Source organism: Colletotrichum destructivum, chromosome 9 (assembly GCF_034447905.1).
Source record: "Colletotrichum destructivum chromosome 9, complete sequence".
In the NCBI taxonomy this organism is placed as follows: domain Eukaryota; kingdom Fungi; phylum Ascomycota; class Sordariomycetes; order Glomerellales; family Glomerellaceae; genus Colletotrichum; species Colletotrichum destructivum.
Genome location: NC_085904.1, coordinates 929,777 through 947,000, shown reverse-complemented (window position 1 = coordinate 947,000; position 17,224 = coordinate 929,777). Strand labels below are relative to the sequence as shown.

Below are 17,224 nucleotides of genomic sequence, written 5' to 3'. Positions count from 1 at the left end.
TAGTGAGGTAGTGGCGACACGGTGAACCACAGTTGATTTACAGCAGGTGAGACTATTGCACTGTGCAACTTACCGAGTCGGACAGGGGGCGGCTTGTCGGATTAACCGGACAATAGGTGCCTAGGTACCCATTGAGCACGGCTTCCTTCCTATCTATCCCCTGACTTACAACACAAGGACGGCGCCATCTGTGAGATGAGACCTAGCAAACAACACGAAGTTTTGGCTCATTTCCAGTCTACATTCACAAAACACGCGATTCGGCACCTCGAGCAATCCTCTGCACAATGAATCAACTTTGGCGTAGTGTGGTCTTGAATAATCAATCATCCGAGAACAGCGACGAGTCGTCACTTCCCCCAGCGAACCAGTGGTATTATACATCAGTTTGAATGCCTTCCATTTACATCATTATCAAACTCCATTTCCGAATCATCCCTATCCCGTCTCCGTCTCTCTGGCTCTCCCCTGTATCTAGGGAGCCATTGCCCCCTCGTGCTTGCGCTTGACACCCGCGACACGTCCGATGCGATCCTAGTACTCGGGCGTGTTGTCCGCATCGGCCAACCACAACGTTGCCAGGTCCCTCGAAAGGCCCAGCCGAAGCATGCGAAGCACGTCCCCGGCCGACGTGCCAGCAGTGAGCCCCGTTCGCCAGTCCCAGCCGCGCCTCGTCTTGGCGAGAGAGAGACCGCCGCCGCTGCCGCTGCCACTGCCACCGATGGAGCGGTGGAGCTGGCTGGCCAGCAGAGAGCTGCCGCTAAGCATGTAGCTGCTTCCGCCGAGAGAGCCGGTGCTCTTACGCATCAAGTCTGCCGGCGTAGAGCCCTTCAGTCCTGGCGTCGAGGCCAAGACGAGCTTGAAGAACTCATCCGTCGCGTTGAAGATGGTGGAATTGACCGTCTCGATATCCTCGATGGCCTTGAGCAGTGTGTCCATCTGGTCGAGAGTGATGACGGAAGGCTCCTGGTTGACGAACGGGAGAGCCTCGCCGAGGAGCGCGAGGATGAAGTCCTCGCTGACGACCGCATCGCGCGTCTCGTCGTAAAGACCGCCGCGGATGTTGTCGTCGGAGCTAGCAATGACGGCCACAAGCGCCGAAGCAGCTTGCTTGCGAAGCGAGGCGGACTTGTATCGTGACATGTTTGTCAGTCCTTCGGTGTCGCGGATGTCATAGAACTTTCGGAGAGTCGCGTATCCGCTGAGCATCCGGCCGAGGAGGTTCGCCGCCTCAAGGTCCTGTTTGGCATACTTCTCAAGCGTCTGACTACGCTCATTGAGCAGTCGGTAAAGGTGATCGTCCAAGTCGTTGGCGGGAGGATACACTGTGGAGTGAAGAAGAGAGTAGGACATGAGGAGGTTGAGCACTTCACGTACTTTGCCTGGCCGGTGGGCCAGAGCGTAGTACCAGAGAGCCTCTCCGTATCTGTGCGAGTCCTTTGCGAGGATCTCCGCGTATGTCTGCCATGGTTAGTCGCGCTGTCAACCCAGGTCCACAGGTGGACGACATACCTCTGCTGTCTCTTCGGCATAGGTGATCATGCCGAGATCGTTCAGAATCCTCCAGACCTTATCGACGGTGGCGCCAGAATCCGAGTCCAGCTGCGCCAGGATGTCGCGAAGCAGCTCTCCAACCATCTCCTCGGATTTCGTGGCCGAATCCATACGTCCGAGCACTTGGATCGCCATTTCCCAGCCGCTTCTGTCTTCGGAAAGCTGGTCGATGCCAGCCAGTTCGCGCGCGTAGTGCGTAAGTGTCGTGTCTTTGATACCCTCAACCTCATCCGCCGTCTGGGGCGAGACTCCCAAAATGTCCAGGTCCTCCATATCCAGGCTCTCCATTGTGATCAGGTTGGGTTGTTCGGGCTTGGGTAGCCATTGGCCGAGAGACGCGAGTTCTGCGACCGAAGAGGCGATGGGCAAAGACCATGCTCGAAGGATCCCGATGACAGCCGCGAAATCCGATTCAAAAGCAGAAGCGATGGCAACCTCCACGGGATTCATGGAGTTGAAGTGGAAGCCCGACTCGACTGCCGTGTGGAAGGCAAGCGAGAGGCGCTCAAAGTAGCCCTCCGGGCTCGAAGAGCTACCCTGCATCCGCAGTCCCTGTGAGCGAGACATACGCAGGCTCTTCTGTTGACCCCGGCCTTCCTCCCACCACCCAAACAGACCAATCGTGGCTTCGCACCAGTCCTGTGCCGTGTCCAAGATAGCTTCCGGCGTTCCCAAAATGATCTGGTAGATGGACTGGAGGTGTTCGTAGATGTCCCAAGGAACCTGGCCCTCTGCCTTTCTCACCAGGCCAGCCAGAGACGCACCTCCGTTCCCGTTATCGTTTCCGCCGGCGAAAAGATTCTTCTCCTTGCCCTCCGCAAAGCGCTGTAGCTTGTCGAGGGAGCCCTTGGCCTGAATGCGATACAGTGTCCAATCGCTGCTAAAAATATCCCAGTTGCCCTTGTTCGCTGGACACATGTCGAGTGCCTCGCAGGCAATGCCAACTGCGCGTTGCAAGTTCTCGAGAGCTTTGCCGGAGTAAGCGTAATCAGCTCTAGGTCCCTTCTTAACAGACTCCCATCCAGCATTCCTTAACAATTTGGAGGCAAGGTCGACACTGCCACGAATGAGCGCGCCTCGTAGCGTTGGCCAGAAGAGGCTGTGGCTCGCCGGGCTCGGCCTGTGGTTCAGCACGATGTCGTATTGCTCGGGGTATAAATTGTGGTTTTCCTCGATCCATCGGAAAAGAACGTCAGGGAGCGGGGGCACCTCGGTTTCGGCGGAGCCCTGCTTTGCGAAGCGGGTGTGGTGCATCTGGAGAACCAGACGAGCGACGTAGGCGGCCTTCTGGAAAGGCTCACTGTCGGGGCCGGGGCCAATCTCGGCAATGTGTTCTCCCTCCAGCATGGGCAGGCTTTGGGCAAAGTCGTCCCAAAGCTCCACCAACGGGTAGACGATGGTCGATAACGAAATGTCGAGCTGCTCGGGGTCCTCTTGCGCACCAATACCCTCGTTGTAAAGCTGATTGATCAGGTCCTCCGTCTTCAGAACGACCTCGGGCGACTCTGTGATAACAGTCATGCCCAGTCCCTTGTACAGATCCTTCGCAATGGCGGAGAACTTGAAGTCTTTCCGTCTCCCAGCTGACGAGCGGCGCATAGACGAAGCACGGAAAATATCCTCGGCCTCTCTGCGCATGCGCTCCGTCGCGGCGGGTGTGGCCAGGAGCAAGAGATCCGAGTCCTCGGCGCCGAGGCCGCCTTCACCTTCGTCCGAGTAGTCGAGTTCTTGGTCGTCGCGGTCGCTGTGTTGCATGTTGAGGAATATGTCGTCGTCATCTTCGATATCCTCGACGCCCGGTTCCGCGGCAATGTCATCCTGATCGATGTCGGCCTCAAGGTATCGCTCCATTTCCGCGTCGACGGCGTCGCGCTCATCGTATTCGTCCTCCCCATCGTCCTCCTCGTCTTCAGAAGACTCCGGTAGCGTGTACCTGCCCGTCCGGTTGTCGTGGCTGGCTTGGCTGTTGCCGGTGCCGTATTCCCTGCTCAGTGCCGACGGCTGCCTCGTCGATGGCTTGGCGCTCTGGATGATGGATCGGCCAAGAGGTTGCTGAGAAGCCGAGTCACTTCTTCCGAAGAGGTTTTGCCTGGCGCCATTTGAGCTTGCACCACCAAAGCTGAAAGGTTTCTGTGCAGTGACGCCCTGTAGCAGGGAGCTTCCGAGGTAGGATTCGGATGGCGCGCCTGCTGGGGTGAAGGAGGCGGCCGAGGACGGTGGGGGCCCGGCCGGCGTGGTTGATGGATTATCGCCAAATGGGTAGTGTGAGTTCTTCTGAGGAGTCTGGCCTGGTGTCGACGGCGGCGAGCTGTCGAAGGCTGAGTCGTCAAAGGAGAACTTGTTGGGCATGGCGACGTCGATGAAGCGGGCGACCTCAGGTCACCACCCCGTTGGACCTTTGTGTGTTGTCGCCGTACTCTGATGGTGGGCAGGAGCGGGCAAGATTGATGCAATAACGACAACACAAAGTCAAGCCGTTTCCTTAAACTTTGCAGAGGTTGTCGAGGCTGATTGGTGTTGCAGGCACGGCCGGTGACGAGGCTGAGAGGTGGGTGGGTGGGAGCTGTGTTTGGCCAGACGCGGTTTTGCTGGATGGGTAGGTAAATTTTGGAGATTCGCGATGCCTGGCCGGTCAACGCGGAAGATGCCGCTGACTTGGTCCCACTTGGAGCTTCCACTATGCACGTTCCACCATCGGTGCAAGTGTGAAGCCCTTTTTTTCCTTTTTTTTTTCCCTCTCCCTCTGTTTCAGTGGATCAAGCTCCATGGCCGCTTACCTTACACACCAGGTCGGGTTTTAGGCGCCAAGTGTTCCAGAGCTTCCAGGCGGATGGCGCCGAAGCATCCCCAGCCTTGGAGACTCCCGCTTAAAGTTCAGATGTTCCCTCCACAACTATGCAACTGTGATGCCATTGTGATGGTTTGATACGGGGTAATGCGACACACACACATTCACACGCTCACATGACGGATCCCCTCTTTCTGTACTGTTGGCCATCTCCATCTTAACGACAGTCTCGCATTGGATTGTATCTGGGTTGATTGTTCATCTGCTGTTGAGATAGAGAACCTCCCTTACCCCATTGCAGTCCCACCAGCAATCTTCAACCGAAAGCATCCGCGGGCAACTTTGTCGTCTAATCGTCTAATCCCCTAATCATGGCTCTCTCCCGAGTCTCCAGGACGTATCGGGGAGGGGCCGTAGATTAGATAGGCTACAGCTACCAAAGGTGGTAAAACGACGAAGAAACCAGCTCCGGACATAAATCGGACAGTCAAGACAGTCGCCTGCCTCCCCCGACCTTGGCATCACGGGAAAGCCATCGCGAACGAGCCTTGGCCCAGACAATCGCCGATGGGCCATGCCTGGACGGCCTGCATTGACGGGAACTCAAAAGCCTAACCCCGACGGCCTGAACTGAATCATTTTGGCCAAACCCCTCATGGGCTCGTCATGCAGGCAGAACCGGCGGGAAGAGAGATGGAGGAGGGGGGGCATGTAAACACTTAGATCCGGCACACAGACTACGGAGTACCGTACCAAGGAACTGGCCCCGGCTGCACCGGCTGGGTGGCCGTGGTTCGGTTTTCGTTCTCGGAAAGCCATCCGCCGGTCGTCTCCTCGTTTGCTACGACACATGGCCAGTTCGCTAGGAGACCGGAACAGCAGCGAGGTACAAGTACATGTCTGTTGATATAGTTTCGTCGCCCAATGACGTAACATACTCTCTCACTCTCTCTCGTCTCCAAGAGTCCCGGCTGGCGTCGCCGTGTCAGTCGTGATTTTACCCCGTTCCCATCTACTTCCCAACTCACCTTCCACTATGGCGGTCACTCTGGCGGTCGATGACGGCCTGAGACCCCCGCTTTTCAAAAGTGTTTGGCAATTGGGGCTGGGCTGGCGTAAGGTATAAAAAAAAACCAGTATGTATGTACAGCTCAGCTCCCCGAACCCCCGAGGCTCTCTTCGCACAGGCAGCTTTCCCCTCCTTGCCGAGGGGGGGTAGGGGCGGGAGGGGAGAGCAAAGGTGGGGTTTGGAGATATGCGCCAAAAGACAACCGGGGCGGCGGCAGTTCTTGGCCCATTTGCATCTCGAACTGATCCCCCCTCCTCTCTCCCTCCCCTTGAAATAAATACCCTACCCTGCCCAGTAAGCTAGGCTTAGTGTGTGATTTCTCTTCCATCAAGGTTCTCATAATCCCATCGTCAATCTTAAAGAATCAGCAATGTCTGCCACCGCAGGAAAGGTACGTTTAATCTATATTAGCACCCGTGTTCCCTGCTGCTGCTGCTTCGGATTGCGGGGTAGCTCTCTCTCGTCGAGGCGAGCCGAGTCGAGTCGGGTCGGCCAGAGACCAGCAGCCAGCACGCAGATTTCCCGCCCCGAACGCTCCCGCTGACCCAATTGATCTTCGAAACAGACCATCACTTGCAAGGCTGCCGTCGCCTGGGAGGCCGGCAAGCCCCTGAGCATCGAGGACGTCGAAGTCGCCCCGCCCAAGGCCCACGAGGTCCGCATCGAAATCTACTACACTGGTGTCTGCCACACAGGTGAGGAAACCCGCTCGCTAGCTGCCTGCGCTCCCGAAACCACACCATACAAACAGAAACGAGAGAGAGGGAGCAACGAAGACGGAGACAGAGTATGCTGACCCGCGACCTCGTCCAGATGCCTACACCCTCTCCGGAAAGGACCCTGAGGGTGCCTTCCCCATCGTCCTGGGCCACGAGGGCGCCGGAATCGTCGAGTCCGTCGGCGAGGGCGTGACCAACGTGAAGCCCGGCGACCACGTCGTCGCCCTCTACACCCCCGAGTGCCAGGAGTGCAAGTTCTGCAAGTCCGGCAAGACGAACCTCTGCGGCAAGATCCGCGCCACTCAAGGCAAGGGTGTCATGCCCGACGGCACCTCGCGCTTCAAGTGCAAGGGCAAGGACCTGCTGCACTTCATGGGCACCTCCACCTTCTCCCAGTACACCGTCGTCGCCGACATCTCCGTCGTCGCTGTCCAGCAGGACGCCCCCATGGACCGCACCTGCCTGCTCGGCTGCGGTATCACCACGGGCTACGGCGCCGCCAAGATCACCGCCAACGTCCAGGAGGGCGACAACATTGCCGTCTTCGGCGCCGGCTGCGTCGGTCTCTCTGTCGTCCAGGGCGCCGTCGTCAACAAGGCCGGCAAGATCATCGTCGTCGACGTGAACCCCAACAAGGAGGAGTGGGCGAGGAAATTCGGCGCCACCGACTTTGTCAACCCCACCCAGCTCGGCGACCAGTCCGTCGTCGACAAGCTCATCGAGCTGACGGATGGCGGCTGCGACTTCACCTTCGACTGCACCGGTAACGTCAGCGTCATGCGTGCTGCCCTCGAGGCCTGCCACAAGGGCTGGGGTCAGAGCATCATCATCGGTGTCGCTGCTGCCGGCCAGGAGATTGCCACCCGGCGTAAGTTCTAACCGACCTTTCAATCTCATTATCCATCACAATCAAAAAGTCCTGTCAGATGCTAACTTTTTCCAAAGCATTCCAGCTCGTCACCGGTCGCGTCTGGAAGGGTTGCGCCTTTGGCGGCGTCAAGGGCCGCTCCCAGTTGCCCGGCCTTGTGGCGGACTACCTTAAGGGCGATCTCAAGGTGGACGAGTTCATCACCCACAGGAAGACGCTGGGCGAGATGAACAATGCGTTCGAGACCATGAAGCAGGGCGACTGCATCAGAGCCGTAGTCGACATGCGCAAGTAAGCAACGGGCTCTAGTTGCAACCTGTCTGCTTCGTTCTGTTACCAAAAAGAAAAAAAAAGTACTGATAGTTTAATGCAAAAAAAAAGTGAAATCGATATCCTTGGCAGACCGCGCGATTCCAAACTGTGAAGCCAGGCGGACGGGCGAGACGGTCGACGACGACGACGACGACTGCGGCGAGTTGGAACCCCTCGGCCTGTCCATACGAGCGATGCCGCGATGAATGTCAAGAGCAATGCAACATTTGTGTCGTCAATTCCCGATCTTCCCGATTCTCATACAATTGATGTGTGCTTTTGGGTGCTTGTACCGAGGTTCTAGACCGTCGTCCATGCCCATGTGGAACGGGCCCAGTAGTCGGTAGGGTCTTGTGCAATGTGGCGCACCTGCAGGCTCACATTTCCGTCCTGGCTAGATCCTGGGGGGGAGCACATCGACTGCGGGTTAGCGCTCCTTACAGGAGGAGGAGGCCTTGCTAAGGGAGGAAGGGACAGCTTCTTGCTTCGGTAAGTCCAGGCGAGCGGTGCAGACTATCGTGAGTGAGTGAAGCTCGTCTTACAGCAGTTCACCCAAGCGAGCACATTGCCAAGGGTATGCCCACCGAAGTTGCTCTTCCTTCATCCTTCAGTGCAGCACGACGCGAAACTCCACGGGGCCATGCTTGGCCACGGGAACAAGCTGCATCGCCTCTTCGGGAGTGATCGATGAAGTCAAAACGATGATTCCAACTACAGCTCAGTGATATCGGATTGTCAGCGTGTCGAACTGGCGTCCCGTACCGACGCCGGGAAGGTGTGAGCTGATGCCGGAACCCCTAGCAAAAGAAAACATGCGCCGCGCCCCCGACAAACGTTATCCCATTGTGAGTTGCATGTACCCGGCATCCGCATGTCTTTGTCTCCTCCTGTTGGCTCGGCTGAGACATGGCTGTCTCCCTCTTGATATGGCTGCCTCCTGACCCTGCCTCCGGGCTGTCGTTTGGGATGCGCTCCTTCAAAGGACCATTGACCACTGTCTTGGAAACTAGTGGACGGCAGCCTCGCAGCATGTCTCGGAGCTCTGCGGACGCATATTAGGTTCGCTGCAGGTAGTACTGACCTGTCGTGCCCCCTCGCCTCGCCTCGCCTCTCATCGACCGCTTGTCTGCTTGGTTCCAGTACCTTGGAGGTAGTTATCTCCCCTGGTTGTATGGGGGTGGAACATGAATGGACAGACGTCGCAAGCGCCTCAATGGGATATTGGCAGAGCGGGACCTGGGGGAATCGGACGATTTTTGGAAAACGGGAACAAGGGTTGGAAATGGAATGAACCGTGGGGGGGGGATTGCATGGGAAACAACATGTCAATAACAACAGCAAACCCCGTCCGGTTCACCGTTTGGCTCATCATTGCTAAGAAATTGGTGGATGGGGACTTCCCAGCTGTAATGGGTAGGGGGTTTTCCCCATCAAAAACCAAGATCCGGGTGCATTGATGGCTAATTTTGATGGGCAATCAAGGCTAGACCGGCAATTTCGACTCCGGCGTTGTATCGAATCGTACTGCCCGGGGAACAACCCAGAGACGCATTCCGTGAGAGAATGGCGTAGGATGCGCTCTGCCGGCGTTTCCATAATTACTGCACCAAACTCGGGGTTTCGTTGGAATGTCGCGGCGTATGGAGCGAAGGATTTTGTAGGCTTGATCATAGCTCATATTTTGACAAATAGGCTGTTTGTTCCGAAAGAGACGACGGTTTCCATAAAAAGGTACGGACGATGGATGAATCATTCACATCAGCCAGCACCACCCTGAATCCAATTGCTTCGAATGTCGGTCAGCTGCGCCAGACGGGATCGTGCTGGCTCGCTACTTCTGCAACGCAAGGCAGCCTTGGGTCCCCAGCGGAGGAGGCATCAGTGCCTCCGTACGGCCTAGGCGGTTATTACCCAACGATGCGAGCGAGGTTGGCTGGTCTCGTGGACAGGCGGAGGTCAACAATACAATGCGTCTCTGCCTATCAAAGACGATAAGACAGATAGGAGGGGCCTGGCCGGCCATATCAACGATCCCGACAGTGTTCGGCGACGTAAGGATTGCTGCCCCGGGGTCTTCGTATCCATTCGTCCGTCTCGTCTTCGATTAACAGCAGCCAACCGAAGCAACGACAACAAGTCCGGGTTCGGTATCAGGGCTCGAAGTAAGTAAGTCGGACAGCGACGGCCGATGCTCTCTCTCGGCGGCAATTCTCTTCCACGATAGTATGCTATACATGCCCACGTCATGTCTCTCAACCATCTAGCCACAGCACAGAGGCTGCTCCCGAAATCGCATGCCATGAGCAAATGGCGCCGCACCCAAGCACCAGATTGTAGTGGCTGCAGGAAGCCAAATCCAATAACGGTAGGAGGCCGGGGTTCACGACGCTAGGCTAGGTAGCACTGCGTAAAGGTCCAGTTGCGACTGACATAGGCAGGCGACGACTTCACTTAGTTCGCTCCAACCGTCAGAACTCAACTTATGGGTTGAGCTGATCAGGCCAGAGAAGGGAAATACGTGGTTCGGCATAACAAGAAGCGTTTCTGGGCACACGCCGGTACACATCACCGAAACCGAGCCTACGAAGCGCAACCCAGCAATGCTTGGTACGGCGTTGCTCTTTGACGATCTCAGCAGCCTGCTGCACCGCTCGGCCTAGTGGTGTCCGTCTGTCTGTCTGCTTGTCTCCCCTCCGGTCGACCCAGTCAGACTGCCAGCACTAGCATCCGTTCTGTTCGAAAATAAAAGGTTGCCCAAGTCGCGGTCACTGAGTGCGGTGGCCCCGACGGAACGAGGCTGGTCCCATTGAAAGTGTGTGTCTGGAGGGCGAGGTTGTCCCTGGCAGGCGTCCAAGTAGTACAAAACTTCGGGCCGGTAAAGGGTCCCAGGATGCTTATCCTTTCTTCACAATAACTTTACCTTGATCCGCCGCCGTGGTTGCACGTCATTGTACAGCAGCAAGGTCTGGGGCACTGCACTAATTGTAAGAGTGGATGAGGTGAACGCAGTTTGCAGACACAACTGGTTGGGCAGCGGCATGTTCATCGCAGTATGTGAGAGTTGGAAACTGGTAGGTAGGCTGCATTTGTCGCGACGGGCAGCCGGCGATAACGGCTCGATGAGGGATGAGAGGTGAGACAGCCGGCTGAATGCCGAGCGCGCGCGAAATGACTGGATGACTACTTAATCACACCACGCACAGCAAGTCAGGCATCCGCCCATTGCCAGCCATATTCGTGCTGGGCTGCGAACGATTGTAAATCGAGCCGGGATATCTCCTGTAACTCGTGGTTCTACGGGAGCCATGATCCATGGGGCCATGCGATTGCCATCGTCCGTGCCATGCGGCGCCATGTGATTACCAAAGCAGAGGAGTAGGATCCGGGATCTGGACCGCAGGACGGGCGCAACTCGTAAGTCGGCATTGTGTTCGTAGGGTTTCCGTGACCGGTTTGTTGGATTGTGGAATAGCCGGCATTGGGAAGTATCTCGACACTGAGAGGTGTACAGCATTAAGATGATTGAAACTGGTGGTTTGCAGGGTGGTGTTGGTAGGCATGTCACAAGAAGAGAAGAAAATTTACGATTACCGTTGAAGGTAGATAGGCATTCGCAGATACCTTACTGTGTACAGAGTACGCATACAGTACGTACATTGATTGGCAAGGTACCTAAGGTAGGTAAGCAAGAGTGTGCCTTCCTCAACACTGAATCATGGGATGTTACTCTGTGTCTTCCCTGCCAATGTTTCTCTGTCTCGTCAATCGCAGTTGCTCTTTCCGAGCCAATGAACGCAACTTCCACGTCGCAGGAACGCCCAGTCGTGACATTTGTTCGGACATGGTCCCAGCATGTACGGCTACACCAACGAAAAGAACGCTCAACTCTCCATCTTCGCACGCATTGTTGGCAGCATTGTTGCATCTGCCTGACTCAGGCTCGGGATTCCGCAAAAACACGCCCTCCTCGGAGCTGGTCGCCCTCAATAGTCACCTCATCTCAACTGATATCCGACCGACCGCTGACGTACTTGGTACACTAGGTACCTCCTCACAGTTCACAGTTCCCTGCCTGTCGTTCGGGCACCTTCATTCCACCTCGCTCGATCCTTTCCAGTCTCACCAGTGAACCCTCAGCACCCGTCCCCCTCACTTGTTACTTGTATCCGTGTATGACAAAACCCATTGCCGCATCGGACGGGGGAACCAGCCAGCGATCGTACGCTGTTCCGGTACAGATCCGGCAGAAGTGCTGCGTCGATTCGGGACAAAAACAGACGGCAGAGAGACATTACTTCCACACGACGCAGAGACAAGACATAAGGCGTAGGGTCCAGTCCCGCCCAGTGCAGTCCAGTCTACGGCGAACCACAGCGGTCCAGCCGGAGCTACAGGTATCCCCCGACGTCGCCTAGTCACCGCTTTCAGTGCCTCGCAAACCCGTCGACCCCGTGTCATCGCAGTTGCACAGGCGTCCATTTGACGCAAATCACTCCAGCCACCGCCAGCCCTGGTACCGCTCGTGGACCTTTGAATAATCCTGAGGTCCAAGCCACCACCGAGATCCGCCGGTGACACAACGAGTTCGATGTCCCCTAGCCGCCGGTGTTTGCATTTACACTGGTGATGGACGTGGTAGCCGGCGGGTGGAAAGCACCTCGAGAGGCCGGCGGGACCGGCAGAATTGCAGGAGCAAGAGATAAGAGAAGACGGCGCTTTCGTTCCGCACGACCCCGACTCCATCGCGCTCGTCTCCGTCAGCGCTGTCTCGGTCGCCTCCATCGGATCTACTAGCCCATCTGTTAACCACTTGCCTACAGTCTGCAAGTTACTACTAACAAGGCGCTGGGGACAGTGTGGGACGGTACCCAAGTACCTCGGATGCACACGTACGCCGTTCACTGCCTGGCTGCCCGTCCTATCATAGCAGGGAAACACCCACTGTTCCGGCTGAACAAAGGACAGGGAACCTCGCCATTGTGAGCATGTGTGTCACCAGCCACTGAGCCTCTCGTTCTTCATGTACCCGTTCGTACCCCCTACCCTGATCTGGTTGCTTTCTGTATCTTTCCCTACCCCCCTCCCACTCACTTGACCTTATCCCCACATGGCTGTACCGGTATCCGCATCGTCAACTGCGCTTCGAAGTTGGAGCTGACTCCCTCCCATCGCGTCACGATGGCCAGTTGTCCATGTCGGTCTGCCGGGCTACAGCCCAACATCGTGCCCAAGATAGCAACGGCGGCCAACACTGCGTATCTGCTTTCCACTGTCTCGTGTCTCTTACCAGCACTAGCTGCCTCTCCCCCCATTGTTCCATTGGATTCTGCATGCGAAAACGGAAACGGCCACCTTAGCACGCTGCGTGGCATGGATGTCGCTGCGGACACCGCGGACGTCGTGGACCACGGAATGGTCTGGCCGTGCGTTGCAGCGCAGGCGTATTGTGTAGGTACTCAGTAGTATATCGGAGCGCAACTGAACAGACGTCCCCTCGAGCGGAGGTGAGTGTTTCCACTCTCTCCTCTCTGGCGTGTAGTGTGTTGGAGCCACACCCACCGTCCTCTCTCCCGGCCTGGACGCCTCGCCGCTTCGTTGCTTGGGGTCTCCGTTTTAATCAATCCTGCATTGGCGCCTCCGATGAAGTGTGCCCTGCATGGTCATTTTCCCAATAAATAACAACACAATCCACCCCCCCCCCCCTCCCCGGACCAGACCCAAAGCTCCACCAGCCACCCTGTCCCCTGCCCCACGTCGTCTCTCTTGTTCCTTGTCTTGCGTGTCTGGTGTCTTGTGTCTTGCTTGTCATTGTGAGCGCTTCTCCCGCCTTTGACCTGGCGGCGGCCTGGCCTGGCTGGGACCTGGACCCGGACCTGGCTCTTTTGCTTATTAGATCATCATTGACTGACTGACACAATTCGCCTCCAACCGACTGCTTATTACTTCTCCTCTTGCTCACCACTTCTGCTTTTCTCCCCGTTCCCTTTCTTTCTTTTCCTTCATCACCATTCCATCTCGTCCACTCCTACTCCCTCCTTACCCTCCTCCTGCAACTCCCCCGTCGTCTCAACGGCGAGTCACCTTCTCACGACCGACCAAAGCCGAGCTCGACTTCCGAACACACCACATTCTACGTCACCTCACACGAGCGCCTTACCGCTCATCTGACGAGATCACACACAAACACACACACACATATAACACCACTACACCGACAACCACCCATCATGCCTCAGAAGAAGATCCGCTGCACCTTCAAGGAGTGCAAGGACGCAGCCCAGCGCATCGTCGGCGACTGCGGTTTCTGCAACGGCCATTTCTGCGGCAAGCACCGCCTCCTCGAAGACCACAAGTGCTCCGGTTTGGAAGACGTAAGTTGGGATCCCAAATTTTCGTGCTCTTGGCTTCTCGGCCTCGGCACTGTCTTGCAAGACGAAGGGCTTCTTTGCTAACTACTTCGGCAATCAAGTGCAAGAAGCAGTCGCACGAGCGCAACGCCGCCCAGCTCGAGTCTGAGCGCACGCAGGTCATCCGTGGAGTATAGTCGCACCTTCAGCTATCACGAGACCACAATCTTCCCATCGCAAGCACGAGTGGTTTACACCGCACTTTCTACGTTTTCGTCCAAGATGCAGCGAGTCTCGACTTTCGCACATCTTGTCACGGCTCGGATTACGCCAGCAGCGACAATGCATACCGACAGACGCGAGACGGACTCATAATTGCACGTCCCCTTTCACACTTTGGGACCTCTGCACGATGCGAAGGCTTCCCCTTATTACACAGTTTCAGCGGCATTTTATAAGGTGCAGCCACAGCAAGCGGTATCAGCAATGGATGGTGGCAAGCGCTCCTGTGTAATTTCTTCCCATCGTTGTCGATACACGGAGCGACTCGTCGTCCCCGAAAGTTCTACAACCAACCAAGGGTTATCATGTTTCAAGCTTTTTAAGGATATTGTTTTAGGCTTTCTTACTTCCTCCCGCACGGCGTAATGGCGTTATTTCGGCTCATCGAGCGGCCGCCAAAGGAAGAGAACTGGCCGCCAGAATCAACTTTACTATCAAATTTCAAACCCCATTCCACGTTCCATATGTTCGCTTGTCTATTACTCTCATTTGTGATCATTGAGTTTTAACTATCTCGTATCGGTCGCCAACGCGCCGCACGTGTTGCGGCAGCGGAGATGCACCGGCAGCCAAGCCCGGAGAAGTTAGTCGCCCATGTCAGCCGGATGTAAACACGGACGAATATTTCACACGCGTACCGGAAGAAAACGACGACCGGCGCAGGATATCTTTGATCCGTAACCTACTCCATGTTCCAGATGTCTGAAAGGGGAAAGGGTGGGGTTTGTTTCCTGTCTTTCGGGGAAGAGGGCGAGGAGGAGGAGGAGGAGGAGGAGGAGGAGGAGGAGGAGGAGGAGGACAAGCCGAGGCCACGCCATGGTTCACCCGGCCGCATTTGTCGTACGCTCTGGACTGGGGGCGAGTCAGGCCCGCCCGTCCGTCCGCCTCCGCCTACGTCGCTGTCCACGTCACACACTTGCACTGTGAGGTAAGGTAAGGCCAGGTCTTTACATCGTATTTTTAAAAGCCGACAACGACGACGACGACGACGACGACGACGACGACGGCGAAGAAGGTGGGCACGGGCGCAACGACCGAACCCCGGCCCATCTCCGACAATGTTTGCTGCTGACTGCTTCAGTGCTCGGGTCGTTGATGGCACTGCGCTTTTTCGCCTCCCTCCCCGCCCTCATCTCACTCTTTCTCCCAGTGTCTGTCACCTTCTCTCCGCGGCAAAGGGCCGGCCCACTTCCGAGGATGTATTTACCTAAGCCGCACAGTGCTGCTGACAAAGGCATTGGCAACGAGACACACCCGTACAATTCCCCCTTCGCGATGTCGGATTCCCTCCGAATCATCTCGGGCCCGTATATGCCCGAAGCGAGGCAGGCAAGCCCCGGACATGCCCGCCCCCGTCGCACGGTCGGCGTGCGGTACCCTCGACCGGGGCGGACTGACTTGAGCTGCGTCGCAGCCCCCTGTGTTGCACTGGGTTGTTGCGCACACTTCGCGCGTCGCACACTGATGATTCTGGTCTGTTTTGTGTCTCTTATGTCGGAGCTCCCGAGTTATTCAGCGTGGGCTTCCCCCCCTTTTCCCCAGTCGCTAGGACGGACTATTTATGCCTTTGCGGTGATGCCTTTCCATTCCGCCTTCTCCGCGGGGCATCCGCACTCGCTGTCTCCTCCAGCCCTCCTCCTTCTGCTGCAGGCCGCTGCTCGCCATCCCCCAACTCGGGCTCCCCCGTAGCCTTGCTAACGACCCTATCTCGTATGATTTCCTCTTCCTTGACGACCTCCTCTTTCTTGATAACCACGCCGCCGCCATCCTCCTCGTTCACCTCGATTTTCACCTCCCTCGCCCTACGCCCCTCGTTGACCTTCTTCCTCTCCGCCGCCCGACACATCCCGCGCAGCCCGAGCTCGCAGTCGCCGCACTTCCGCCCGACCGGCAGGCACACGGTCTGGCCGAACCCGACGAGCAGCCAGTTGATCTCGCGCCACCTGTCCCGGGGCAGCCAGCCTTGCAGCGCGAGACGCGTCGCCTCGGGTTGCGTCGTCTTGTGCCACCCCCAGAGGTTCGTGATGCGATGCACGTGCACGTCCACGCCGATGCCCTCGGTGCGGTCCCACGCCGCCGAGAGGCAGAGGTAGGCCATCTTGGGCCCCACCCCGGGGAGTGACGTGAGCCCTTCGATTGTGTCGGGGATGTCGCCGTCGAACTTATCGCGGAGAATTTCAGCAGATGCCTTGATGTATCTTGATAAACGCCCCCGTCAGCGTCACAGTCCTCCAACGGAGGAGACTCCGTCACTTACTTGGTCTTGTTGTTGTGAAACCCTACCGCCCAAATCAGCTCGTTCAACACGGCGGGCTCCACGGCGAGCACGTTCTCCAGGTTCAGCCCGCCCGCCGCGCCCGGCTCGTGCGGCGGCAGCTCCGCCATTAGCCTGCCCATGGCCACTGCGTTGACTGTGTCCTTTGTCTGGCTCGAGAGCATCAGCGCGATGAGGATGTGGAACCGGCGATCGCGCTCCGAGGCGTCTGGATCGAAGAGCCGCTCGCAGCCCATGGTGTCGACGGCGGCGTTGCGCGCGGTGCCGTGCAGCCGCATCTGCTTGACCGCGTCGTACATCGTTTCCCAATCGGAGGGCGGTTCGACGCGAGGCTCGGCGGCGGTGCCGACGCCCCTGATGATGCGAGCCGGCTTACGAGCGGCCTTCCGAGGCCGCGGGGGCGACGGCTGCGTCGCTGCCGTGCTTTCCGTCTCGGCCTTTTCGATCTTGACGTTTGCTACGCCGTGCCCGGTGTCCGCGCTAAGTGCATCATCCTTTGTCTTGGTGATCCGTCTGCGTTTCCTGGTCCTCGTGTTTGCGACCGCATCTTCGATGTCGGCGACGCCCAGGACGATATCGTGGATGGCGTCCGTCGCCGCTGTCGTTGCGGGTTGTGCTGCGGCGTTCGTGCCGGCGGCAACGGTAGCGGCGGCGGAAGAGGGTGATGGGTTATACGCGAACCGCGCGAGAGAGGAGCGCGTCGTCCTGCGCGTATGCTGCGGTGGCGACGGTGCCGTCGTCGGCGGCGAGGATGGTCGGGCCATCTTGTTGAGGAGGGCCGATGTCTCTTTGGAGACCTTTGACGTCCTCATCTTTCTTGTGTGCTCCCAAAACACATACTATCCGCCGGAGAACTGGATGCTACCCGATCGTCGACTTCCGGAGTGGAAGCTGCCGAAACCGGGGGAAAAAAATCAGGCTTGGTATTTGCGATATCGAAGACGCAACTGACTTTGCAAGATGCAAGAGGGCCCTGCCGCCCGCAGAGAGCGTAATCGTAAACCCATTGG

At 57.3% G+C, this 17,224-nt stretch overlaps 6 protein-coding genes across 6 annotated transcripts; 3 read left to right on the top strand and 3 right to left on the bottom strand.

The window, feature by feature from the left end:
* Positions 1–306: 306 nt before the first annotated feature.
* CDEST_13404 (Putative nucleoporin Nup85) lies at positions 307–4,183 on the bottom strand. The gene is made up of 2 exons (XM_062929560.1): positions 1,513–4,183; positions 307–1,461 (listed from the first exon to the last, which is right to left on the bottom strand). The coding sequence occupies exons 1-2, from the start codon at positions 3,901–3,903 to the stop codon at positions 535–537; spliced, it is 3,318 nt and encodes a 1,105-aa protein (XP_062785611.1). The 5' UTR covers positions 3,904–4,183; the 3' UTR covers positions 307–534.
* A 272-nt stretch (positions 4,184–4,455) lies between these two features.
* Positions 4,456–8,486, top strand: CDEST_13403 (Putative alcohol dehydrogenase, zinc-type, GroES-like superfamily, alcohol dehydrogenase class III). Its single transcript, XM_062929559.1, has 5 exons — positions 4,456–5,802; positions 5,977–6,106; positions 6,225–6,998; positions 7,076–7,289; positions 7,380–8,486. The coding sequence occupies exons 1-5, from the start codon at positions 5,782–5,784 to the stop codon at positions 7,420–7,422; spliced, it is 1,182 nt and encodes a 393-aa protein (XP_062785610.1). The 5' UTR covers positions 4,456–5,781; the 3' UTR covers positions 7,423–8,486.
* An 8-nt stretch (positions 8,487–8,494) lies between these two features.
* On the top strand, positions 8,495–9,087 carry CDEST_13402 (uncharacterized protein; the record flags this gene model as incomplete). The annotated part of the gene is made up of 2 exons (XM_062929558.1): positions 8,495–8,723; positions 8,753–9,087. 2 exons carry the CDS (start codon positions 8,495–8,497, stop codon positions 9,085–9,087), a joined length of 564 nt encoding a protein of 187 aa, XP_062785609.1.
* Positions 9,088–13,229: 4,142 nt separating this feature from the next.
* CDEST_13401 (Putative Zinc finger, AN1-type, AN1-like Zinc finger) lies at positions 13,230–14,481 on the top strand. Its single transcript, XM_062929557.1, has 2 exons — positions 13,230–13,681; positions 13,780–14,481. Exons 1-2 carry the CDS (start codon positions 13,538–13,540, stop codon positions 13,852–13,854), a joined length of 219 nt encoding a protein of 72 aa, XP_062785608.1. The 5' UTR covers positions 13,230–13,537; the 3' UTR covers positions 13,855–14,481.
* Position 14,482: 1 nt separating this feature from the next.
* CDEST_13400 (uncharacterized protein) lies at positions 14,483–14,855 on the bottom strand. Its single transcript, XM_062929556.1, has one exon. The coding sequence runs from the start codon at positions 14,755–14,757 to the stop codon at positions 14,566–14,568; it is 192 nt and encodes a 63-aa protein (XP_062785607.1). The 5' UTR covers positions 14,758–14,855; the 3' UTR covers positions 14,483–14,565.
* A 566-nt stretch (positions 14,856–15,421) lies between these two features.
* On the bottom strand, positions 15,422–17,185 carry CDEST_13399 (Putative endonuclease III-like protein). Its single transcript, XM_062929555.1, has 2 exons — positions 16,197–17,185; positions 15,422–16,137 (listed from the first exon to the last, which is right to left on the bottom strand). Exons 1-2 carry the CDS (start codon positions 17,024–17,026, stop codon positions 15,495–15,497), a joined length of 1,473 nt encoding a protein of 490 aa, XP_062785606.1. The 5' UTR covers positions 17,027–17,185; the 3' UTR covers positions 15,422–15,494.
* Positions 17,186–17,224: the final 39 nt, after the last annotated feature.